Source organism: Micromys minutus (genome assembly GCF_963924665.1).
Source record: "Micromys minutus genome assembly, chromosome: 1".
NCBI classification, from domain to species: Eukaryota; Metazoa; Chordata; class Mammalia; order Rodentia; family Muridae; genus Micromys; species Micromys minutus.
Genome location: NC_137969.1, coordinates 91,786,018 through 91,806,065, shown reverse-complemented (window position 1 = coordinate 91,806,065; position 20,048 = coordinate 91,786,018). Strand labels below are relative to the sequence as shown.

Sequence of the window (20,048 nt, the reverse complement as noted above, 5' to 3'; positions counted from 1 at the left end):
AATCTATTTGGGGAATGACTATACAAAAAATAGTTAACCCTAATGCTGCATTCAAGAAACTTAGAGATTTAATCTAAACCTCTGCACATAACTATTAACTATTTGTTACCAGGCAGGAGAGATGATTAGGTAAGAGAGCAGTTGCTGAACTTGCAGAGGACTTGGGTTCAGTTCCCAGTTGGCAGCTCAGCACCATGTATAACTAATATAATTCTAAATCCAGGGGATCTGACACCCTCTGTGCACTCCACGCAGGCAAACCTTTATACTTTCGTTTGTCTTTCAAGTCAGGGTCTCTGTGTAACGCCAGCAGTCCTGGAACTTGCTCTGCACACCAGGCTGGTCTCGAACTCAAAAGATTTGCCTGCTTCTCCCTCCCAAGTGCTAGAATTAAAGGTATGCTCAGCTTCAAAAATAAATCCTTTAAAAAAACATCTGCAGCTTTTGCTTTCAAGGCAACTCATTTTTCTGACGAGAAGACTTTCCCATGTGAAGCTACTTTCAATGTGGTCCTTAGGAGGAATCTTATTGATTTCTATACCAAAACAAGCGCTCAATTTAGCAAACTCTAAAATCAACACAATTTTATAATATATCACTGTTGCTTATTTGGACACAAGAAATGCCTCAGCAAACTCGTTCAGGATATTTATATCAGAAGTTGTGTATACAGAATGCCCACTCAAATGTCATCATGGTACTATTTTGAAGCCAAGAAACAGATATTACCAAGAAAAAGATTAGCCACTATGACAGCCAGATTCCAAGACAGTCCCAACAAGCCTTGGCTCCTTGTATTTCTACCTTTAACATGCCCTCTCACATGTCAGAAATTACAGAAATGACAGGCGTGTAGGGCTGAAAAGCTGGCTCCATAGTTAGGAGCTGCTCTTCCAGAGAACCTTTTTACTTCCAGGTTTCCCTCTCCTAAAGATTTATTAATTTATTTGTTCATTTATGTATTATGTATACAGTGTTTTGCCTGCATACTAGAAGAGGACATCATACCCTGGTATAGCTGGTTATGAGCCACCATGCTGGAAATTGAACTCAGCATCCCTAAAAGAGCAGACAGTGCTCTGAACATCTGAACCAGATCTCATACACACTCAAGTTTTTTCTCCCAACACACACATGGCACCACACAATGGTCTGTAATTCCAATTCTAGGGAATCAGACGCCTTCTTCTGGCCTCCAAGGGCCAGAACACATGCGATGCACAGGCAGACAACCCAGAGTAAGAGATGGCTTAACCTTTTATCCCACGCTTTGCCGGCTCCCGCTCGGGGACATCTAGCACTATGGGGATCTCTAACTTGGTGGCCTTAATTGGCCTCTATGAACTCTGGCACCGTTCACTCTTTGCTGTTTCTGTCCCGGGTGGACACGACAGCACCACCATGTTCCTTTCCTCCACCACCCAGTACAAACATTTCCTCCAAAGCCTGGTAGCTTAACAAATGGGTTTATATATCAAAGTCTCAATCCACAAACCCTCTTCACAATAAGCTTACAACCAATGGACAAAGATACAGACTGTCCTTCTATATGAGATAAAAAGACCCATAGAAATCCTTAGAAATAATAACAACCACATCAAGCTAGAGATGTGCCGAGAGGAACAGACACATCTGCCTCCATGTCCGTTCCTCCCGGAATCCTTTCTCCTCTCTACCTCTTCCATTTTCCTAGCCTTCCCCAACCCCCACTCCCAACCCCACCTACCTCTCCACTGTCCAATCATGTATCACCTTAACATCAACCCACACTGGGTAAACTGTCATTTTGGGGGCAATCCTCAGCAGATCACACAAGGAAGAGTATCTCCTGCTATAAAGTTCAACAGTGGCTTGCCAGAGATGGATGTGAGCCACCTTTGGAGACGACTGTCCAGATAATTAAAGACCAGGAGAGAAATTGCATGACCGTTGCAGAAATGTGATGCTAGCACTCATTTCTGTGCAGAAACAGAAGTCACAAAGGAAAAACTAAGTACCTGTAGCAATGGTCTTGCAAGTGATCACAAGGTGGGGAGAACTAAATCTCAAAGCGGTTGTCTGGTCTCCATAGATGCACACATACATACATGTGAAATGAATACACATAAAAATATTGTAGGGAATACTTAAGACTGTAGTGTGTTTCAAAGTTGTTTTAAATCCATGAAACAGCCAGCCAAAAATGGTGGTGGTGTGTGTGCAGGGAGTATGAGGGGGAGAGAAGGGGGTAGAGAGTGAGAGACAAACAAAGATTGTGGCCCTGACTACTTGGAAAATGAGGCAGAAAGCCTAAGGCCAGGTGCTCAAAGCCAACTTGAGTATTCAGCTTTCTGGGACAGGCAGAAAACCAAACCAAAACATGGGGTCCCTTCTAGACAACTTCACATCTTTTGTGGGGTTTTTCTTTTTGTCTTTTGTTTGTTTTTTAGGTCAGTGATAACAAGTTCTGGGTCATGTGAGGGTCTGTAACCCTCAAATACTGGAAGGTGCCCCTAAGTGACAAAAGGAGTCATAACCTAGAAAAACGTCCCTATTCCATCAAACATGGTTTTAATTCTGACAAGCCTGGCCTCTGGCAACAAAAGACCAACTAAACAACTAAACACGTGTTTCTTATTTCTGTTCTAAAACACACTTTGAAGCTTCATCTACACACTTAAGAGAGGCTCTGATAATGTGTCGGGACCAAACAGAACACCAGTTACTGAGCCAGACTTAAGAACAACAAAAGGCTTTTGGGTCCCAAAAACCAACACAGCCACAGGAGAAACCAATAAACTATTTGCAAATATTCTTTATGCAGAAAATGTCACAATGTTTGCAGCCTTTAAAAGCTCCTGTAACTATTTTCACATGTCAGCCAGATGACACTGTCCTTCCTGTGCCAAGAATTTGAGTTTAAAACAAAAACAACAAAACTCTCTCCAAATTACCACAGCATGTGCACACAATCAATATAAATTCACATTTGGCTACTAAAAGGTAGGCAGAAGAATATCCACAACAGATTTACAAAACTACGAACCAAACATTCCACAATTGGCTTTTCTTTTGATGTGTGTGTTTGCTGTATGCATGTGTGGAAGCTGGAAGACAATCTCAGTGTCACACTCCTTTGAAATGGGTCTCACTGTCCTGAAGCTCACTTAGGTTACAGTGGTGATCAGAAATCTTGTCTCCAACCTCCAGCATTGTGACTCTGTATCTACCACCACACCCAGCTTCTGTATATGGGTTCTAGGAATCAAACTCAGATCCTCAACTACTTTAGCAACTGAGCCCAACCCCTAACACATTTTTATAAACTAATCAGACTGTCAGGCCTGGCACAGGCCTGTTCTCAGTTCCAGGGAGGCCGAGGCAAGAGAATTGAGAGTTTGAAACCAACCTGAGCTACAAAGCTCTGCTTCAAAATTTAAACAAAAAATAAAAATAAAAACATCAGACGGCCTTATATTCCAACAGCCTTAGCTTTATTAATTACTTTTTAAGTTATATGCATATTATAGCCACCCTTACTTTGGGTATAGGAACTTGAAGTCCAGAATATCAAATACCTAGTTACCAGCCGAGGAAAGCATCACATGCCTTTAATCCCAGCACTCAGGAGACAGAAGTAGGTGGATCTCTTCGAGTTTGAGGCCAGTCTTGTCTACAAAGTGAGTTTTAAGACAGCTAGGGGCTATTACTCAGAGAAACACTGCCTCCACCCCCCCCCCCAATAAACAAGCAAACAAATAAAAACTCCTAAAGAAGCCAGTTAGTAAAAATGAATGGGGGGGTGATGAGTGAACTTGGTGGGGGATAGTGAGCTGGACTTGGATGTAAGCCCTGAACACTGCTACATTTAAAAAAACAGAGCAAAACTCTTGACTCTTTCTTCAGTATTTTCTGATAGTCTCATACATGTATATAAAAATGTTTAGTCATGTTGGCTTTGTTTTTGTCTTTAGAGGCAAGGATCTTACTATGTTAACTTGGCTTGCCTGTAATTTGCTATGTAGGCCAGGTTGGCCTTGAATTTTAAAAAGATCCACCTGCTCCAGTCTTTACAGGGCTGAAATTAATAAAGGCATATGCTCAGCACATTGATAATTTTTAAAGAAAGAAGATCTTCAATATTTTTTGTTTTGTATTTAAAAAAAAAAAAAAAAAAAGGTGTAGCCTAGGCTGAACTCTTGATCCTCCTACCTCTAACTCCCAAGAGTTAAGGTTTATAAGCATGGACCTCACACCAGGTTCATTCAGTATTGGAAATCAAACCCTAGGCTTGTTGCACACTAGGCAAGTACTCTCAAAGTGAACTATATCCCTAGCACCATGATCTCACACGGGGTGGGGGTGGAGGGCTACAACCATTTAAAAATACCCTGGGAGTTACATAACCCTTGCAGGCTGGTCTTCTCCAAAGGAGGCATCAGCTGCTCATCTGGGATCACCCCGCTTGTTACTGATAGGGGGCCACTGCTCAGCCCTTATTTATAGACAAGAAACCATCCCGCCTAAAACCAGAACTGGAATGAAGATAAGGGCAACAGATTTGTAAACAAGAACCACACGTAGTCCAAGGGTCAAAGTTAATACTGCTCAGCCAACATCCCAGGGGCTGGAGTGGACAGAGACGGAAGCCTCATGAGCTGGGAGCGGCAACTGCCTCCACCCTGGAACAGCTGAGTGCCGGACCTGTAGCCTCTGTCTGGGGGCCTGGCTGCTGTGTTTACAGGTTGTCTGGTTGTTCTGCCTCTTTTAACACATGAGGAGGTTCACAGAGTGTTTACAGAGCCTGTGACCATCCACCTGGCTCCACTTTATGGTCTCCACTGTACCGTCTGCACTGCTGGCTGAATGCAATCTGACCCTCAGCTTCCAGACACCAGTCCTAGGCCCACTTCACGGCTAGTTCCTTTGCCCTGAAGCCACTTTAGCTGACTGCTCAGAGTCCAAAACAATGAAATCCCTTAAGAAGTGGACCAGAGGGACAAAAGTTCACCACTGAAGTCCTAAATAAAGTTCTCAGCTTCACTTCAGACTGTAGGATTTTACTCAGACTGCTGAACAAGTATAGTCTCAGGAATTAATTAGGACCATAATTTTCCATATGACTGCTTACAAGGCAAGCCATTCTAAGGACTGTAAGAACTGCTTTTAAAAATACAATAATAAATTATTTACCAGGGAACTTACAAGTCACCACAATGAACTCTTCCAGAGTAATTTATTAACCCTGGAAGAGAGCAAATTTGCAAGCTACAAGGTAATTGCTCTGCTGTGTCATGGAATACACACTTTTTTATTTTTTAACAAAGGAAAATGTTAAAAGTCTTGCCCTCAAAGTATGAATAACCCAAGGAGGAGATGAAGCATCCAATAGAGAAGCTTAATGGGAGGATGATAACCAGTAACTGTTTCTAATTTAAAAAGCAGATCTCAAGACAGCAAGATAGCTCAGTGGATAAAGGAACCTGCCACAGAGGCTGACAATCTCAGCTTGATCCCTGGGTCCCAAGGGGTGGACATTTTGTCCTCTGACCTCCAACTGTGTACCATGGTGCTCACCAGCACATAAATACACAAGTAACACAAATACACATATACAACTAAATGTAGCTCAATGGTAGAGCATCTAACCAGCAAGCATTAAGTCCTGGGTCTAATCCCAAGTTAAAGGAAAACAAAACAAAAAGAAACATGGATGCTGAAAAAATGGTTCAGTGGTTATGAAAGCTTGCTGCTCTTTCAGGGAACCCAAGTTCAGGTCCCAGCAACCACATTACATTAGGTAGCTCACAACCAGAACCCCAGTTTCAGAGGATCTGACACCCTCTTCTGCCCTGTGAAGATATAAGGCACACACATGGAGCACACACACGCCAGAAGGCAATCACCCATATAAATAAATCTTTTTTTCTGTAAAGGGAAGTTGATAGGCATTTTTTAAAATGTTGAGCAAGTATGTTCAAAACCCACTGACCCCTGTTTAAAAATTTTAAAATAGATAATAAAATTTGTTTTGTGGCTATTAAAATACACACATACACATACACACACACACACACACACACACACACACACACACACACACACACAGAGTCGGGGTTTCTCTTTTTAGCTCTGGCTGTCCCAGAACTCACTCTTTAGACTAGGCTGGCCTTGAACTCTGAGATCTGCCTGCCTCTGACTCCCAGTTGCTGTTGGCATTAAAGTCACACACCACCACTGCCTGGTCTAAAAAAAAATTTTTTTATTTGCAAATAGCAAATGCTACTCACTTTACGTTTTCCTTTGGAAATTTGGCTTCTAGATGACCAAAAATTATTTTTTAATAAAAGGAAATATTGATTATATATATCTTCCTATATTTCTCTTTAACTTGAGACAAAAGCATCGACAAGAAAAATCAGATGGCCAATAAGCTGAGGGAGGATTAGAAGGTAGGACGTCTGGCAGAAAGAGGGAGAGGGAGACGGAGAGAGACAGAGAGAGGCTCTGGGAAATAGTCAGGTGAGGGAGATTCACCACCTGGACTCAGGGGAAGTCACATGAAACTGAAGAGAAGCAACCAGCTGTGGTAGACTTAGAACACTATAAATGGGATAATTTAGAAATGAGCTACTTGGGAACAAGCCAAAAAAGAAGCTTCCGGGTCACAGATGAGGGCCGAACTAAGAATGCAGATCCTCACACATGCACAGTGAGCACTCTTATCCCTCTTATCTGATGCTCGCCCTAGTCCTTATGTTTCTTTCTGTTGGTTTTTTGTTTTCCCCTGCAATGCCTGGAATGGAACTTGGGGTCCCTTTCGTGCTAGGCAAGTGTTCAACCGACCGCTGAGCTGAAAAGTTCTAGGTCTTTGGTTTGTCTCAACATTACTGATTAAGCATTATACTACCTCCAAACTTCAGCAACTCCAGGAAAAGTTATCAAGACGTCAGTTCCCAGGGGTTAGCACTCATCTCTACAAGACTTTAACCATAGAACTAAACTGGCTCCAACAAAAGCAGCCTTGCTCACTTAGGGGTTTTATCTTTTGTAGAGTCTTTATCACATGTCAACACTCTTTCCTACTATTAATAACTTTCTTTAACTGGAAGTCTTTCTCCTGCTTCCCTCCCAAGCATTATAACCACCCTAAGTTCCTCCACTAGCCCACCCATTGTGGCCACACCTGTCACAACCACAAACTCTGGGTTTCCCACACACTGGCTTCTATATAAGCAGAGTAATAAACTTGATGAACATCCAAATTATCCAGTTTCCCTGGTGCCTTAGGGTCTCTACTGCCATGACACCAATGACTAAGACCAAGATGGTGAGGAAAGGGTTTATTTTTTATTTGGCTTACACGTTCTGACTCTGTTCATCACTGAACACAAGCAGAGCAGGAACCTGGAGGCAGGAGCTGATGCAGAGGTCATGGAGGGGCCCTGGCTTCCTCAGACTGCTTTATTATAGAATCCGGAACCACCAAGGCTGGGCCCTTCCCCATGGTCTAATTGAGAAAATGTCTTACAGCAGGAGCTCATGGAGGCGTTTCCTCAGCTGAGGATCCTTCTTCTTTACTGATCCCAACTTGTGCCAAATTGACACACAAAACCAGGCAGTACACCTGGCGAATTCTCAGCCTTGGACTCAACATTGATGTGCAAGGCTAAACCTCTTGGAGGAATACTAAATCCATATATTAACCATGAAAACATAGAAACAAAACTAAGATTCTGTGTGCCCAAAATATAACCATTAGTAATGTCAACGGTGCATCAAAAAGGACCAAATACATCAAGACATTTGTCTACAAATACAAGAAGTTATCTTTCTCCTTCACTGTTGAAAAACACCAGCCATGGGCTAGGTGTACCACTTTGTGGTAGAACACCTGATTAGATGAAGGACCTGAGTTTACTCCACAGAACCAACAAAGTAAAACAGAAGAATGAGGCAGATCTGTGAGTTCAAGGTCAGCCTGGTCTACAAAGGAAGTTCCAGGACAGCCACTATTATTGCACGGAGAAACCATGCCTTTCAAAAACAAAAGGAACACAGCAAAACAAAACAGAAAACCCACCACAGCAAGAACAACTTCATATTTATAAAATTGTCCAGTACTTAATGGTTTTAACCCTAGGATTCCACCATCTCTCTCAACCATTTTCTGAGAGGCTCTCTGCCCCGGAGTTGTGGCCACTAGCTTCATACAATGTGGCCAAGTGGGTAGATATCAATTCTGAGGGAAGCCTGGTTAGGAATCCATGTATGTGGGCCTGTCCCTGAGGTGGAACTGTCCTGGCCATGCAGGCTTTCTTGGACAGTACGTAGAGAAGGCCCCACAAACAGCTTAGAAGTTTTTCTGGCACAGTGAAGACTGATTCTCCAGGTTGCCATTAATTTCATGAACTCTGATAATCCAAATGTCACTGTAATGGTTTGTACAAGCTTAGCTCAGGGAAAGGCACTATTTGTAGGTGTGGCCTTGCTGGAATGGGTGTGTCACCGTGGGCCTGGGCTTTAAGGCCCTTGTCCTAGGTTCTTAGAAATCAGTCTTCTACTAGCAGCCTTCAGATGAAGATGTAGAACTCTCAGCTCTGCCTGCACCATGTCTGCCCAGATGCTGCTATGTTCCTACCTTGATGATAATGAGCTGAATCTCTGAGTCTGTAAACCTGTCTCAATAAATGTTATCCTTTAAAAGCCTTGGTCATGTTGTCTGTAACAGCAGTAACTAAGGACACTCCTCTGTCATTTAGTCAAGGCTTCCCTTCCCCAGATGAGTTGGCCAAATAATGGCAGAATTAAGGTATCCACCCGCCAAGCCAGCGAGATGGCTTGGTAGATAAAGGGAAGAACTGACCCCAGCACACACACACACACACTCTCTCTCTCTCTCTCTCTCTCTCTCTCTCTCTCTCTCTCTCTCTCTCTCGTCAGCATTCTCTCTCTCCCTCTCTCCTTCCCCCCTTCTCAATGCATGAATTATTTTTCTTGCAAATTATTATTATAAAGTTTTAAGTATTAAAAGAGGCAGGGGAATCTCTGTGAATCTGAGTCTGGTTTATAAAGTGGATCACGGGCCAGACAGGGCTACACAGTGAAACCCTGTCTCAAAGTAAGGTGCATCTCATTTTTAATTATGCATATGTGTACATGTACATGCAGGTGCCCCTAGAAGCTTACAGGAAGTTAGTTATGAGTGAACATGGGTTCTGGGACTCAGAACTCAGGTCCTCTGTGAGAGGAACACGTTCTTTAGCCTTTCTTTTTCCTTTGTTTAAGGTCTTGCATAAGAAACACCAAGAGACAGAAACAACTCAGCTGAAGAACTCAGACTTCAACAGACACAATTCACTTCCTGTATCTCAGACCTCCAAGGATGAATTACTAAAACTTTAAGTTTGAAGTTTTCTCTGAAATATTTCTCTCTGCTACTTTTCTGAGCATAATCAGGAAAAGACAATCGGAAAGGCCTAGGCAGCTGGCAACAAGACACCCGAAACATCCAAAAGAATCTAATTTTGATGTGGAATTTCAACTAATTCCACCCACCATTTTTTTTTTATACTACAGCCTACCAAACTGTAACAGAAAAGAACTGTAAAGGAGAGTGAGGCTTGTGTTGGGGATGCAGCCCAGTGTCAAGAGATACCTAGTATGAGCCTAGGGTCAAGGTCACAAGTGTAAGCAAACAAATCTATCAAAGCAGGGGTGATGGCTCAATGGTTAGAGCTCTTGTTGCCTTATGCACAATCATAAGAACTGGGGTTCAGATTCTGGCACATGGTGGTGGGAACAGTGAGTGAGCTGAAATTCCAGATCTAACACCCAACATGTGCACACAGCTACACACACACATGCTCATACACTATACACTCACAAACACAGCTTTAAAGAGGACAGAGGTACCTGGAGAGATGGCTCAGAACGTGAGGCTGTTTGTCACTAAGCCTGACAATCGGAAACCCCTGAAGACCATCTTCTAACAGTCACACACACTGGGTCTGACCCCAATCAAAATGATTTTACAACTCTCTAAACAAACTACGAATTCATTTAAAAAAAAAAAAAAAAAGCAGGTTCGGGAGGCATATTCACTAACCTTAAAGGCTAAAAGATACCAACTTTTCCACTGTAACCAGTCAAAAAAACTTTAATTAAAAAAATATCTTTTTAAGTTCTAGGTTCATAGTAACACTGAGTAGACAGAAACTCACACATGCTCCCCACAAAGCATGTGTGTAAAATCTTCCTGAGATGAATGATTTTCAAAAGGCAAACACATGCCCTCTAGAAAAAAACAAGACAGTATCTTAGGAAAGAGTGGTTTCAAAATACCAGGCCTGATTATAAAGCAGGGCGGCTGTGCACCGACTGACCTTTAGACCCAGTGACACTTACCATATAACACCCGATAAGGAAGGCTGCATTCGCTTGTTTTCTCTGATCAGTGCCGGTAAAATGGATAATTTTCTTCCTCATCATTGTAATGGACTGCATCAAAACAAACTGTTGTTAGTATTTTTTTTTTTTTTTTTTTTTTTTTTGGCCACTTCAAGTTTCCTGAAATTTTGCTCTGTGATAAATTCTACTTCTCACATGCATAAAAGCAATCTCGATATTAAAACTCTAGGGACAACAGCCCTGAAGCCCCGAAATCCCAGGAGCCATACTGTTATGCTAGGGTTATTTGAAATAAAAGGGAGAAAGGGAAACACGAACAGATACATGCCTAAAGACAGGCCAACCTTTGGATCATATCAGAAAGCTATAGATAGATAGAGCCAAGAAAAGACCAAAGATTGATGAGTCCAGAGTCTGTGGGGACTAAAGCTCTCACTGGCAGCCACGGTCATTCCATAATGTCATATTTTTCTGGGGAGATAGAAGGTTATGGCACTATCCACAACCAGTAACAAAGGAAACTGGAGATGTAACAAGCTGGGAAAGTTGCCTGAAGAATCCCTATTTTCTTGAGTCAGGGTCTCATTCGCCCTGGCTAGCCTGAATTCATTAGGTAGACCAGGCTGGCCTCAAAGTCCCAGAGGCCCACCTGCCACATATGTTTCTAACTCCCGTTCCAGTGGTACACTGATATCTGAGGGCACTGCACATACATGGTACAGAGACATACATGCATGGATATACAGCAAAGATAATCCACGGGACAGCAGCTGAAAGGATTCTTAATTAATGAAAATTAAATATACACTAGGGATCTAGGTATGCTTCTTTACGTATGTTATACTTCAACAAGAAGTTAAAAAAAAAAAAAAAAAGGGAAGCCACCATCACCCAGCAGGTCCCCAGTGGTTCTTCACTAATGTGAAACGCGTCAAAGCCGCAACGGAGCATGTCCAGCATGTTTGAATACACTGCTTATCTTGTGCCCAAGCTTGTTTGAATGTTCAAGTGTCTCCAGCATCAATCACTGTGAGCATATTTTCCTGTGGTGGTTTACATGAATTAAGGGACCTAAATCAGTTAAAAACAAAGCAGCGCAGGCACCCTCTTCATCCAGGGAACTGCCAATCTCACAAGCTCAATGGGCAGTGAGACTCTCAGGCTGATTGCTCAACACCTCCTCAGTGCCTCCAGCAAGTCACAGAATAAAAGTCTCCAACAGGTTAGGCATGAAGGTGCATGCACAGGTGCACACATGCATAGACTCAGCCTTTAAAAACCAAAGCAAAGGAACAATAGATGGGAGGAGAGAGAATTATGTTTAGCCTCTTGGCCCCGTGGGAACAAAAGACTGTCACTGACAAGGGGAAAGAGGAGGGAGACCCAAAGACAGAAGGCCGTGGATGTTTACTTTGCTAAGAAGGCCTAGGAAGAAGTCTACACTTGTGCCTAAATAATATAGTAAATACAGCTGATGCTCAGGAGGGAGAAAGTATCTCCCTTACCCAGAAATTTGTGATGGTGTTGAGAAAGAATAAATGTTATTTGTTTTACATAGTTCTTGTAAGTTTTTGTTTGTTTTCAATTCCTGCTAACAAACTCAGTATTTTCTACTTGGCAGTTTATAATGACTAGGTACTTTTTAAAATGGTCTGTGTAATTGAGGCTAGCCTGGAACTTACTGTGTAGGCAGGTCACAAACTCACAGATCGACCTGCCTCTGCCTCCCAAATGCTGAGGTCAAAGGCACATGCCGCCATGCCCAGCTAGGTACTCCTTAAGTGTCTGATCAGTGATTCTAAGATTTTAAATAAAGGAATGGGGTTTGTATTCAATCAGAAAAATGCACTGTGTCCTCAAGGGCATACTGTTGATCCTTAGTTCTCTTACTCCCTGACCACATGTGTAAAAGGTTCACATTGAAGAGTTTCCAGCTCAGAGAGGGCAAAGTCTGTTTTCCCCAACTATTCACGGACACTCTCTTTGAAGAGGCAGGAGGAACACTGGGCAAAGCAAGAAGGTGTTTCCCTTGTCTGCTTCAGTTCCCATGAAGTCAGACAAGGGACTTAGTTAAGTAGCTGCCTTTTGCTTTGAGTTACTGTTCTGTTTGAGCTTCTTCAACCCAAATCGGAACCACAGAACCCAAATATAACCCATTCCATTCAAATTAGAAAACACAAGTTACATGTGTTGGTGTACCCATGAGGGGATGCAGACACTTTTAGGTCAGCCTGGGTTGCACATAAGTGTGTCTCAAAGCCCAGGAAAAACTTTTGGAAACAAGCATATAGCAGTTTAAGTTTAGGAAAAAGAGTGTGTGTCTTTGCTTGCATGTCTGTACTATGTGTTTGCAGATGCACACACGCCAGAAGAGGGTATCATGTCCTCTAAAACTGCAGTGACAGACAGGATGTGCAATGTGGGTCTCTGAAAGAGCATCCAGGGCTCTGGAGAAAAGTAAATTAAAGTGCACATTCTAAGTACCACACAATGAGAAACACCACTTACAGAATCTCCCAATGTGGGTCAGGCTATATGGTCTCAGACAGTCGCTGTGCACCGCGTGATCTCACAGTGCTCTTTCCAACGTGCAGACTCTAAGGGTGCACTGCACCCCGCCTTCTAAACCTTTGCTGTGTTCAAGGCACCCTACAGCAAACTTCAGTAGGCAACTAGCCCAGGCTTGCCTTGAACTTGGGGTCTCTCACCTGAGTGCACAGAAGCCAGCTGTGCACCAGCACACCTGGTCTCAAATGGTTTTTGCTTTGTAAGAGGAAAGCATCCTTTCAAATTCTGGATCTTTTAAAAACAGAAGATAGGCCTCCTTTGTCTTGCTCTAAAGTACTGCTGAGTGATCACTTCAGTCAAACCTTGAGTTAAGAGATTTACCTTGAGCTTCTTATTTATCTTGCAACAATATCTGTAAACCATGGCCAGATTGAGTGGTCCAAAATCCGCATAGAAGCTTTAAAAAAATAAATAGAAACAAGTATACATATTTTAGCTGCTCTGAATTTAAAATGCACCTAAAGTAATGGTGAGAAGGCATTCGTCAACCCAAGTTAACAATGGCCATACAATTCTAAGGTCCTACCCTACTAACAGAAGGAATATTCTGGTAAACAATACCTACTTAATTATGCAGCAAGTGAGCTTGAGTTGTACACCTCATTAGCAGAGAGCTCAGCTAACTTGCACCAGATCTTGCTACCTTCCCCTAACATACTCCTACACACACACACACACACACACACACACACACACACACCAGGTATAGAATAACAAACCTCAATTTTAAAAATTGTTCTTGCACATATTTTCCATTAGCAAAACCAGTATTTTGCACATTCATATTTCTCAGAACTCGGCAGTATAAACTATTAGAATATCAAACCAGGGTTTAAACGGGGGTTCACTGTATCCTCAACAGATCTATTTTATTACCACACCCAGCTGCAAGTGTTCATCAGATACACGATTCTTCCTCAGAGGGAATTTTAAAAGTGTGAGTCTTCCAAGAGGCGATACTTACTTCTCATATTCTAGCTCGTTATCTATGCTGAAATAGTGTTCGTTTGATGCACTCTTTGGTCTGCTGTAGAGAATGGCAAAACAAAGGCGATCTGAAATGGAAAATGGCAATGTTCTTTTCTTCAAGTTCTTAAACAGGTGTCCCAGGTCAAGACCCAACTCTTAGCTGATAAATTCAAAGATGGCTTGTTTATTTTTGCTGTTCCCCCACCCCCATGTTTCAGATGGCAGAGGTGACAATGTATAATTTGGAAAAGTCTCTTTGGTGAGTACCAATAAATAAGCAAAGCTTTAAAGAAGACATTGCCTCAAGTTCCCATGGTGGCAGGTGATATTTCATGTGGTGGTAATGTTTTGGTTTCTACAGCAACTGGACTAAGAAATCTCAGGAAATGCGGCACACCTCTGATGGCTAGCCTATAACCATGCATCAAGTTTATGAGGACACACTGAAATACATGCAGCAGGAAACCATTTTTTAAAGTAAAAAACAATGCTGTCAATATTGCTGTTTACAGCTATAGAACACAAGAAAGTATGCTTATACAATTACTCCAATGGATATATATATATATATATTTTTTTTTTTTTTTTTAAATTGGAATCACTGCTTTGGGGTTCTTACAAAATGCTGTTTAAAATCCAGGGGAATGAAAAGCCAGACCGGGGTGAAATCTGTGTTGTATGAATACAGTCAGAGGCTGAGGAGTTCAGCAAAAAGGGAAAAGTAATGTTCAAAGGCTCCATCCACCCTTACTCCCACCAACCCTCAGAAAAAGTCAACATCTGTACAGCAATTAGAAGGGCGGCGTTTGAAATACCTATATTCTTTTTAGATCAACTTATTAGTGTTAAGAAACAACTGGGCTGAGACTTCCTTTTTCTCAAATGGTAATTTAAACTTTTCAATCGGCATCTCCACTTACAAAGCGCTTATCGCTTATCTCCTAGTAAACAAACTTCTTGCAGCCACATTCAAATGGGTGACAGGGCTTTGTCCTTTCCAACCACAAATGACTTTTGATCTGAGGCTGGGAATTTCACCAGCTCCCACGCCGCGTGGGTGGAGATGGTGTAGGACACAGGGGTCACAAGCACACTAGGGCGTAGGTTTAACCCCACACTGGATCCAGAAGGGAGGCCAGCTGGGCTCCTGGGGCAGCAAGTTACTCCTCTAGCCATCCTAAGTCCTGCCCTATGCACTCACCTCGGATCACCTCAGCCATTAGAGGGGTCCCCGCGCCCTCCCGTCTCATGACTCCAAAGCATCTGGAAAGCAGGGCAAGAGGAGGACCCGGCGGGTCTGGGGTGACCGCGACAGGAAGAAGAAAGAAAATGTGACCACACCCCCGAAGTCTAAAAAACAGTGAAGTTTAAAGGGCCGCGCCCAAGCATGGGCACAGAAACGCCCTGGCGGGTGACAAGCAGCAGACTGGGAGACAACCCCGGAAGTCCAAACTCTGGGACGTCCCTAAGGAGGCCAGGGGCCAGCGTCCTGCAAAAGAAGCCAGGCCCATGGGCACATGCCACCAGAGGTCAGCTGCCCGGCAGAGAGAGGGGAAAAGACCTGGCCCACGAGCACACGCAACTAGGACCAACTGTCCTGCAAAGGAAGAAACCAGACATACAGGCACGTGCGGCCAGAGACAAATTTCTTGCAAAGAGAGCGACTCAGCCAGTTCCGGGTACATTGGGCCAGCTCAAAGCCGGCTATCCGGTACGACCCAGGCACCCATGATGAAGGATGTAGGGGTCAGGCCGGCGCCAGCCTTCGCCACAGACTCCGGACTCCCGCCATCACCCCACCGCCGCTGCCTGCCACCAGGGGGCGCTCCCCAACCCACACTACAGAGTGTCACAGCTCAGCTCAGACAGGCCAACAATTGGGCTCTTTCACCAGTTTAGAAACTACAATGCAACTATGCTGGAGTTGGGCATGAACATAATCCCAGCCCTTGGAAGCAGAGTGGAGCAAGGAAGATCAAGAGCCACCTAAAGAAAACTCAGGATCAACCTAAGCTACCATGAGACTCCCTCAATGAGTAGGGGCTAAGAAAACTTACGAGGTATAGTATTTACCCCTCAATGATGCAAGCCTGCCGACCAGAGTTTAATGCCCAGAACCCACTCTAGAAAGTTATCCTCTGACCTCCCCACATACAGCCGGTAGGGCGCACACATTTTTAATTAAAAATATGCAGCCCACAGGTCATTTTCTATGTTAAAGGTATAGGAATGGTCTAAAATAAGGTATTTTCAGCCTATGTTCTTAATCTCAAGGGAACAAGCTAACACACAGGAGGGGTTGATCCCACCCTTGTTGCCTGTCATATGGTTCTGAGTCTGTGGTACTTTATTTCCTCCCAAGCTTCCTACAGAGAAGTGCTGTGAAGTGGAAAGTTGCCATTGCCCTTCCCTTGAGAAAAAATGAAAATGGCAAATTTTCCTAAAAATAAGATTATTTAATGATCCCCAAAGACCTGCATATTTCCTAACCTTATTCTAGAATTTCAGATGTATCAGATTGAGATCATGAAAACACACACACACACACACACACAACAGTATGGGGCAGGGATTCTTTCTATACTTACACCTAGGGAGGACTTTTCTTCAATCAAAGCACCAAGTGGAGGGAGGGAGAAATGGTATAGGAAAAGGAAAAAAAAGAAGGTAAATTGACACATTCTTTACAGTAACTTTCACAGGGATAAACAATAAGTCAAGAGAATATGAAGAATAAATTCGCCAAGCAGACCCGGTTTCAGTTATTGCTAACATTACAGAAATAATGTATTTTAAAGTTGGAGGGAGTGTGTGTGTGTGGAGGGAGTGTGTGTGTGTGTGTGTGTGTGTGTGTGTGTGTGTCAGAGCACCACTCTCTGGGGTCCATTCTCTCCTGCCACCTTGTGAGTTAGAGTGATCAACCTAAAGCCATCAGGCCTTCATGCAAGCACCCCTACCCATGGAGCACTCTTCCTAGTGTGCCTTAAGACATATGTACATGCAACTACTGATATGGAAAAGTAGGAAACTGGTCAGCAGTTTTTTGGGGCAGGTGACTGGCATGCGACAAAGCAGGGTCCTATGCCTTTTTATAGCTTTTGAACTTTGGATTACATACATATTATCTATTCAAGATGACAACATTCTGAAAACTAAACTTGCAGGCAAGTGGTGTTTGTTCAAAGCTCAATCCACACCGACATTCGAAGCACTTCATGTGGCTGCCTGAAGAGGGCGCTCTCCACACACTGAAAGGTGTGGACTTTCTAATCTTGGGAGGTTCCAAGATTTGGGTTTTTGTTTGTTTGCTTGCTTTGCTTTGTTTTGTTTTTGGACAGTGTCAGTCTACATACTCCTGGCTGTCCTAGAACTTAATGTGTAGACCAGGCTAGCCTTTAACTCACACAGATCAGTCTGCCTTTGCCAGAGTGCTGGAATTAAAGGTATGTGCCACCACACCAAGCCTCAGGATTAAATAAATAAATAAATCTAAAAATAACTCATTGCAAACTAAAAGAAGCAGGGAAGATGTTTCAGTGGCTTAAGGCTCCTGAGAATCATCCTCTGATCCCACAAACACAAATACACACAACCTTTTAATAACAGTCTTTGGGGCCTAGGTGTATACAGGGTACTCATCTAGTACAGCCCTAAATTCAGTCTCTAGCAACAACAAAAAAAGCCCTGGGTTTTGCAAATTTGCTGTTTCCTTCAGGGCTGAGAACTAAACTAGTTAATTTACAACCAACAGTTGCAAGCACTGTCAATCGAGGGCTCTGCTGGCGAGCCATATCCAGACGGTCTTAGACTTACTAAGAACCATGGGGAAACATTCGTCTGGGTAGAAAGAAAGCTCCCCTGTATAGAATATTCATTCAGTGGCAGCTCTTCCACTGACCAAGATCTACCCATACAGAACCAAGGACAAAGCTCCAGACACTCAATCTCAATGAACAATGTGTCAGTGCCTCTAGCCTTAAGTTCTTACTGTCCCCTCCCTCAGTCTTGTCACGTTACTCCTGAAGTTTATGCCCAGACTGAGAAAACATTGACTCCCCCTATCTTTTATCTCTTAAACAAGGGGCCCTGAAGCTTCACTGGATCTACCCAGCATGCCTCTGGCTATGTGAAAAATTCCAGTTCAAATATTCTACTTTCAGCTGGAGATGCAGTTCAGTACCACAGAAAACCGGGCATGGCATCCCACACCTGTAATCTCAGCACTTGAGAAGTGGAACCAGAAAAAAATGGGAGTTCAAGGACATACTTGGCTACATAAACTTTGAGGCCAGGCCAGTTGAGGACAGACAAGACCTTGTCTCAGAAACAAATAAGACCTTGGAATCCAGCCCAGGGCTGGAGAGATGCCTCAGTGGTTAAGAGCACTTGACTGCTCTTCCAGAGGTCCTGAGTTCAAATCTCAGCAGCCACCCACAACCATCTGTAAAGAGATCCGATTCCCTCTCCTGGTGTCTCTGGATACAGCTACAGTGTACTTATATAATAAATAAATAAATAAATAAATAAATGAATGAATGAATGAATGAATAAATTAATTAATTAATAAACAAATAAATCTTACAAAAATAATAAATCTTACAAAAAATAAATTTTACAAAAAAAAAATGTGTAGGCCGGTGCTGCTGCTCTTCAGTAAAGGCCTGGAACTCCAAACTCCATTACCGACACAGAGACAGACAGACAGACAAACAGACAGACACACACACACATAGTCTAGCAAGACTATTATTCCAGATAATGTGGAGAGCATTGGCCCCTCTGAACAGTTGATGGCGGAGTAATATTAATATTATCCCAGGACACCTTGGGGCTGACCAAGGCAGGAATCTGGCTTCAGTGCTACGCCCTGTCATCTGTAGCTCTAGGCAGGTTCTCAAGAATAAGGCTATAAGAAAGTACATCTACATTTGAAGTTCGGGCAGGGCTTTTAAGAATGTGGCATAGGGAAGTACTTTTTGAAGCTCCAGGCAGTAGTATCCTTAGAAATGCAGCTCAGGGAAGGGCAGATTTCAGAAGATAGGCACCATTTTTGTCTCTGACCTTTTCAAATGACCTCCAGTAAGATGTTTGCAGAATCTTTTGTTGTTATCTCTTTTAATCCCTGTCTCAGAACTGATGTTCTTTTTGCATGTAACTAAAGTGATTTAAAAAGAAACGAATTAAACCAAGTTTCACTTCAGCCATGAGGCTTAGGCCTCAAGTCTGGCTGAGGTCATGCTGCAGCTTTGACTAACTTGTCTCTTTTTTTTCAATCCTCGCTCCGGCTCCAGGAGGACCTGTTGGCCTCGGACATGATAGCAGGTTTGGGATTTAAGCTTGGCTACCTATGCAGTCCCTTCCCAATTCCTTTCTATAATTACCAGTTGAGTGGTAACAATCTTTTATGTGAAATATCGTAAGAGTCTGCACAAAGCGAACCTGATCTGAGTCCACTCTCTCTTTTGTGCCTGCTTGCTGAAAAAGATTTGCTTAGTAAATGTCAGCTTTGCAGATCTTCTGATTGAAAACTGGCTTTTAGTATAACCATAGGAAGGGTAAATGTAATATTAAACTGCCTTTACTCATGCTTTTTCAGAAACAATGTTAACAACAACAAAAGTCCTAAAAGCTGGGCATGCTTGTCACTGATAATAAACAGACTTATCTAGGAAGGGAATCTACATCGAGGAGCTGACCCTGGCAGACGGTTTTCAGTTAATGGGAAAGAGTGGCCAGGGAGCGCCTCAGGGAGAGAAGAGTTTGACCTGTAAGTTTTAAGCTAAAATAAACCTTTTCTCTCCAAGTTGCTTTTGGTTGTGGTATTAAACACAGCAATGAAAATCTAGCTACAGACTGAATGTGATGACACAGCTTTAATCTTGGCACTCGGGAGGCGGAGTCTGGCAGATCTCTCCAGTCTGAGACCTCTGACTCATCAGATGGAGTAGAAGGATGGGGGTATGGTCACATTTTACCACAGGCCCACTGGGCACAATGGCCAGAGCTGACCTAGGGAGAAGTCACAGAAGAGACAGACCAAGCACTTTAGGCAGATGGATGCTCATCTAAGGTTATAAGCCAGGAACGTTAACAAATTCTTATATTTCTATTTAAGTAATAAT

At 43.0% G+C, this 20,048-nt stretch overlaps 1 protein-coding gene across 4 annotated transcripts in view; it reads right to left on the bottom strand.

Annotated features, from left to right (window-relative positions):
- CDC14B (cell division cycle 14B) overlaps positions 1–20,048 on the bottom strand; it is a gene marked incomplete at its 5' end in the record, with an annotated part of 75,650 nt that overhangs the window by 34,874 nt on the left and 20,728 nt on the right. For 3 of the 4 annotated variants that reach the window (XM_080938529.1, XM_080938526.1, XM_080938527.1), the window contains 3 exons: positions 10,387–10,479; positions 13,279–13,354; positions 13,922–14,012. In XM_080938529.1, the coding sequence (XP_080794655.1) occupies positions 10,387–10,479; positions 13,279–13,354; positions 13,922–14,012 (260 nt within the window). Of the gene's footprint in view, positions 1–10,386; positions 10,480–13,278; positions 13,355–13,921; positions 14,013–15,127; positions 15,223–20,048 lie in introns of those variants that run through there. The other variant, XM_080938528.1, reaches the window with a different exon arrangement.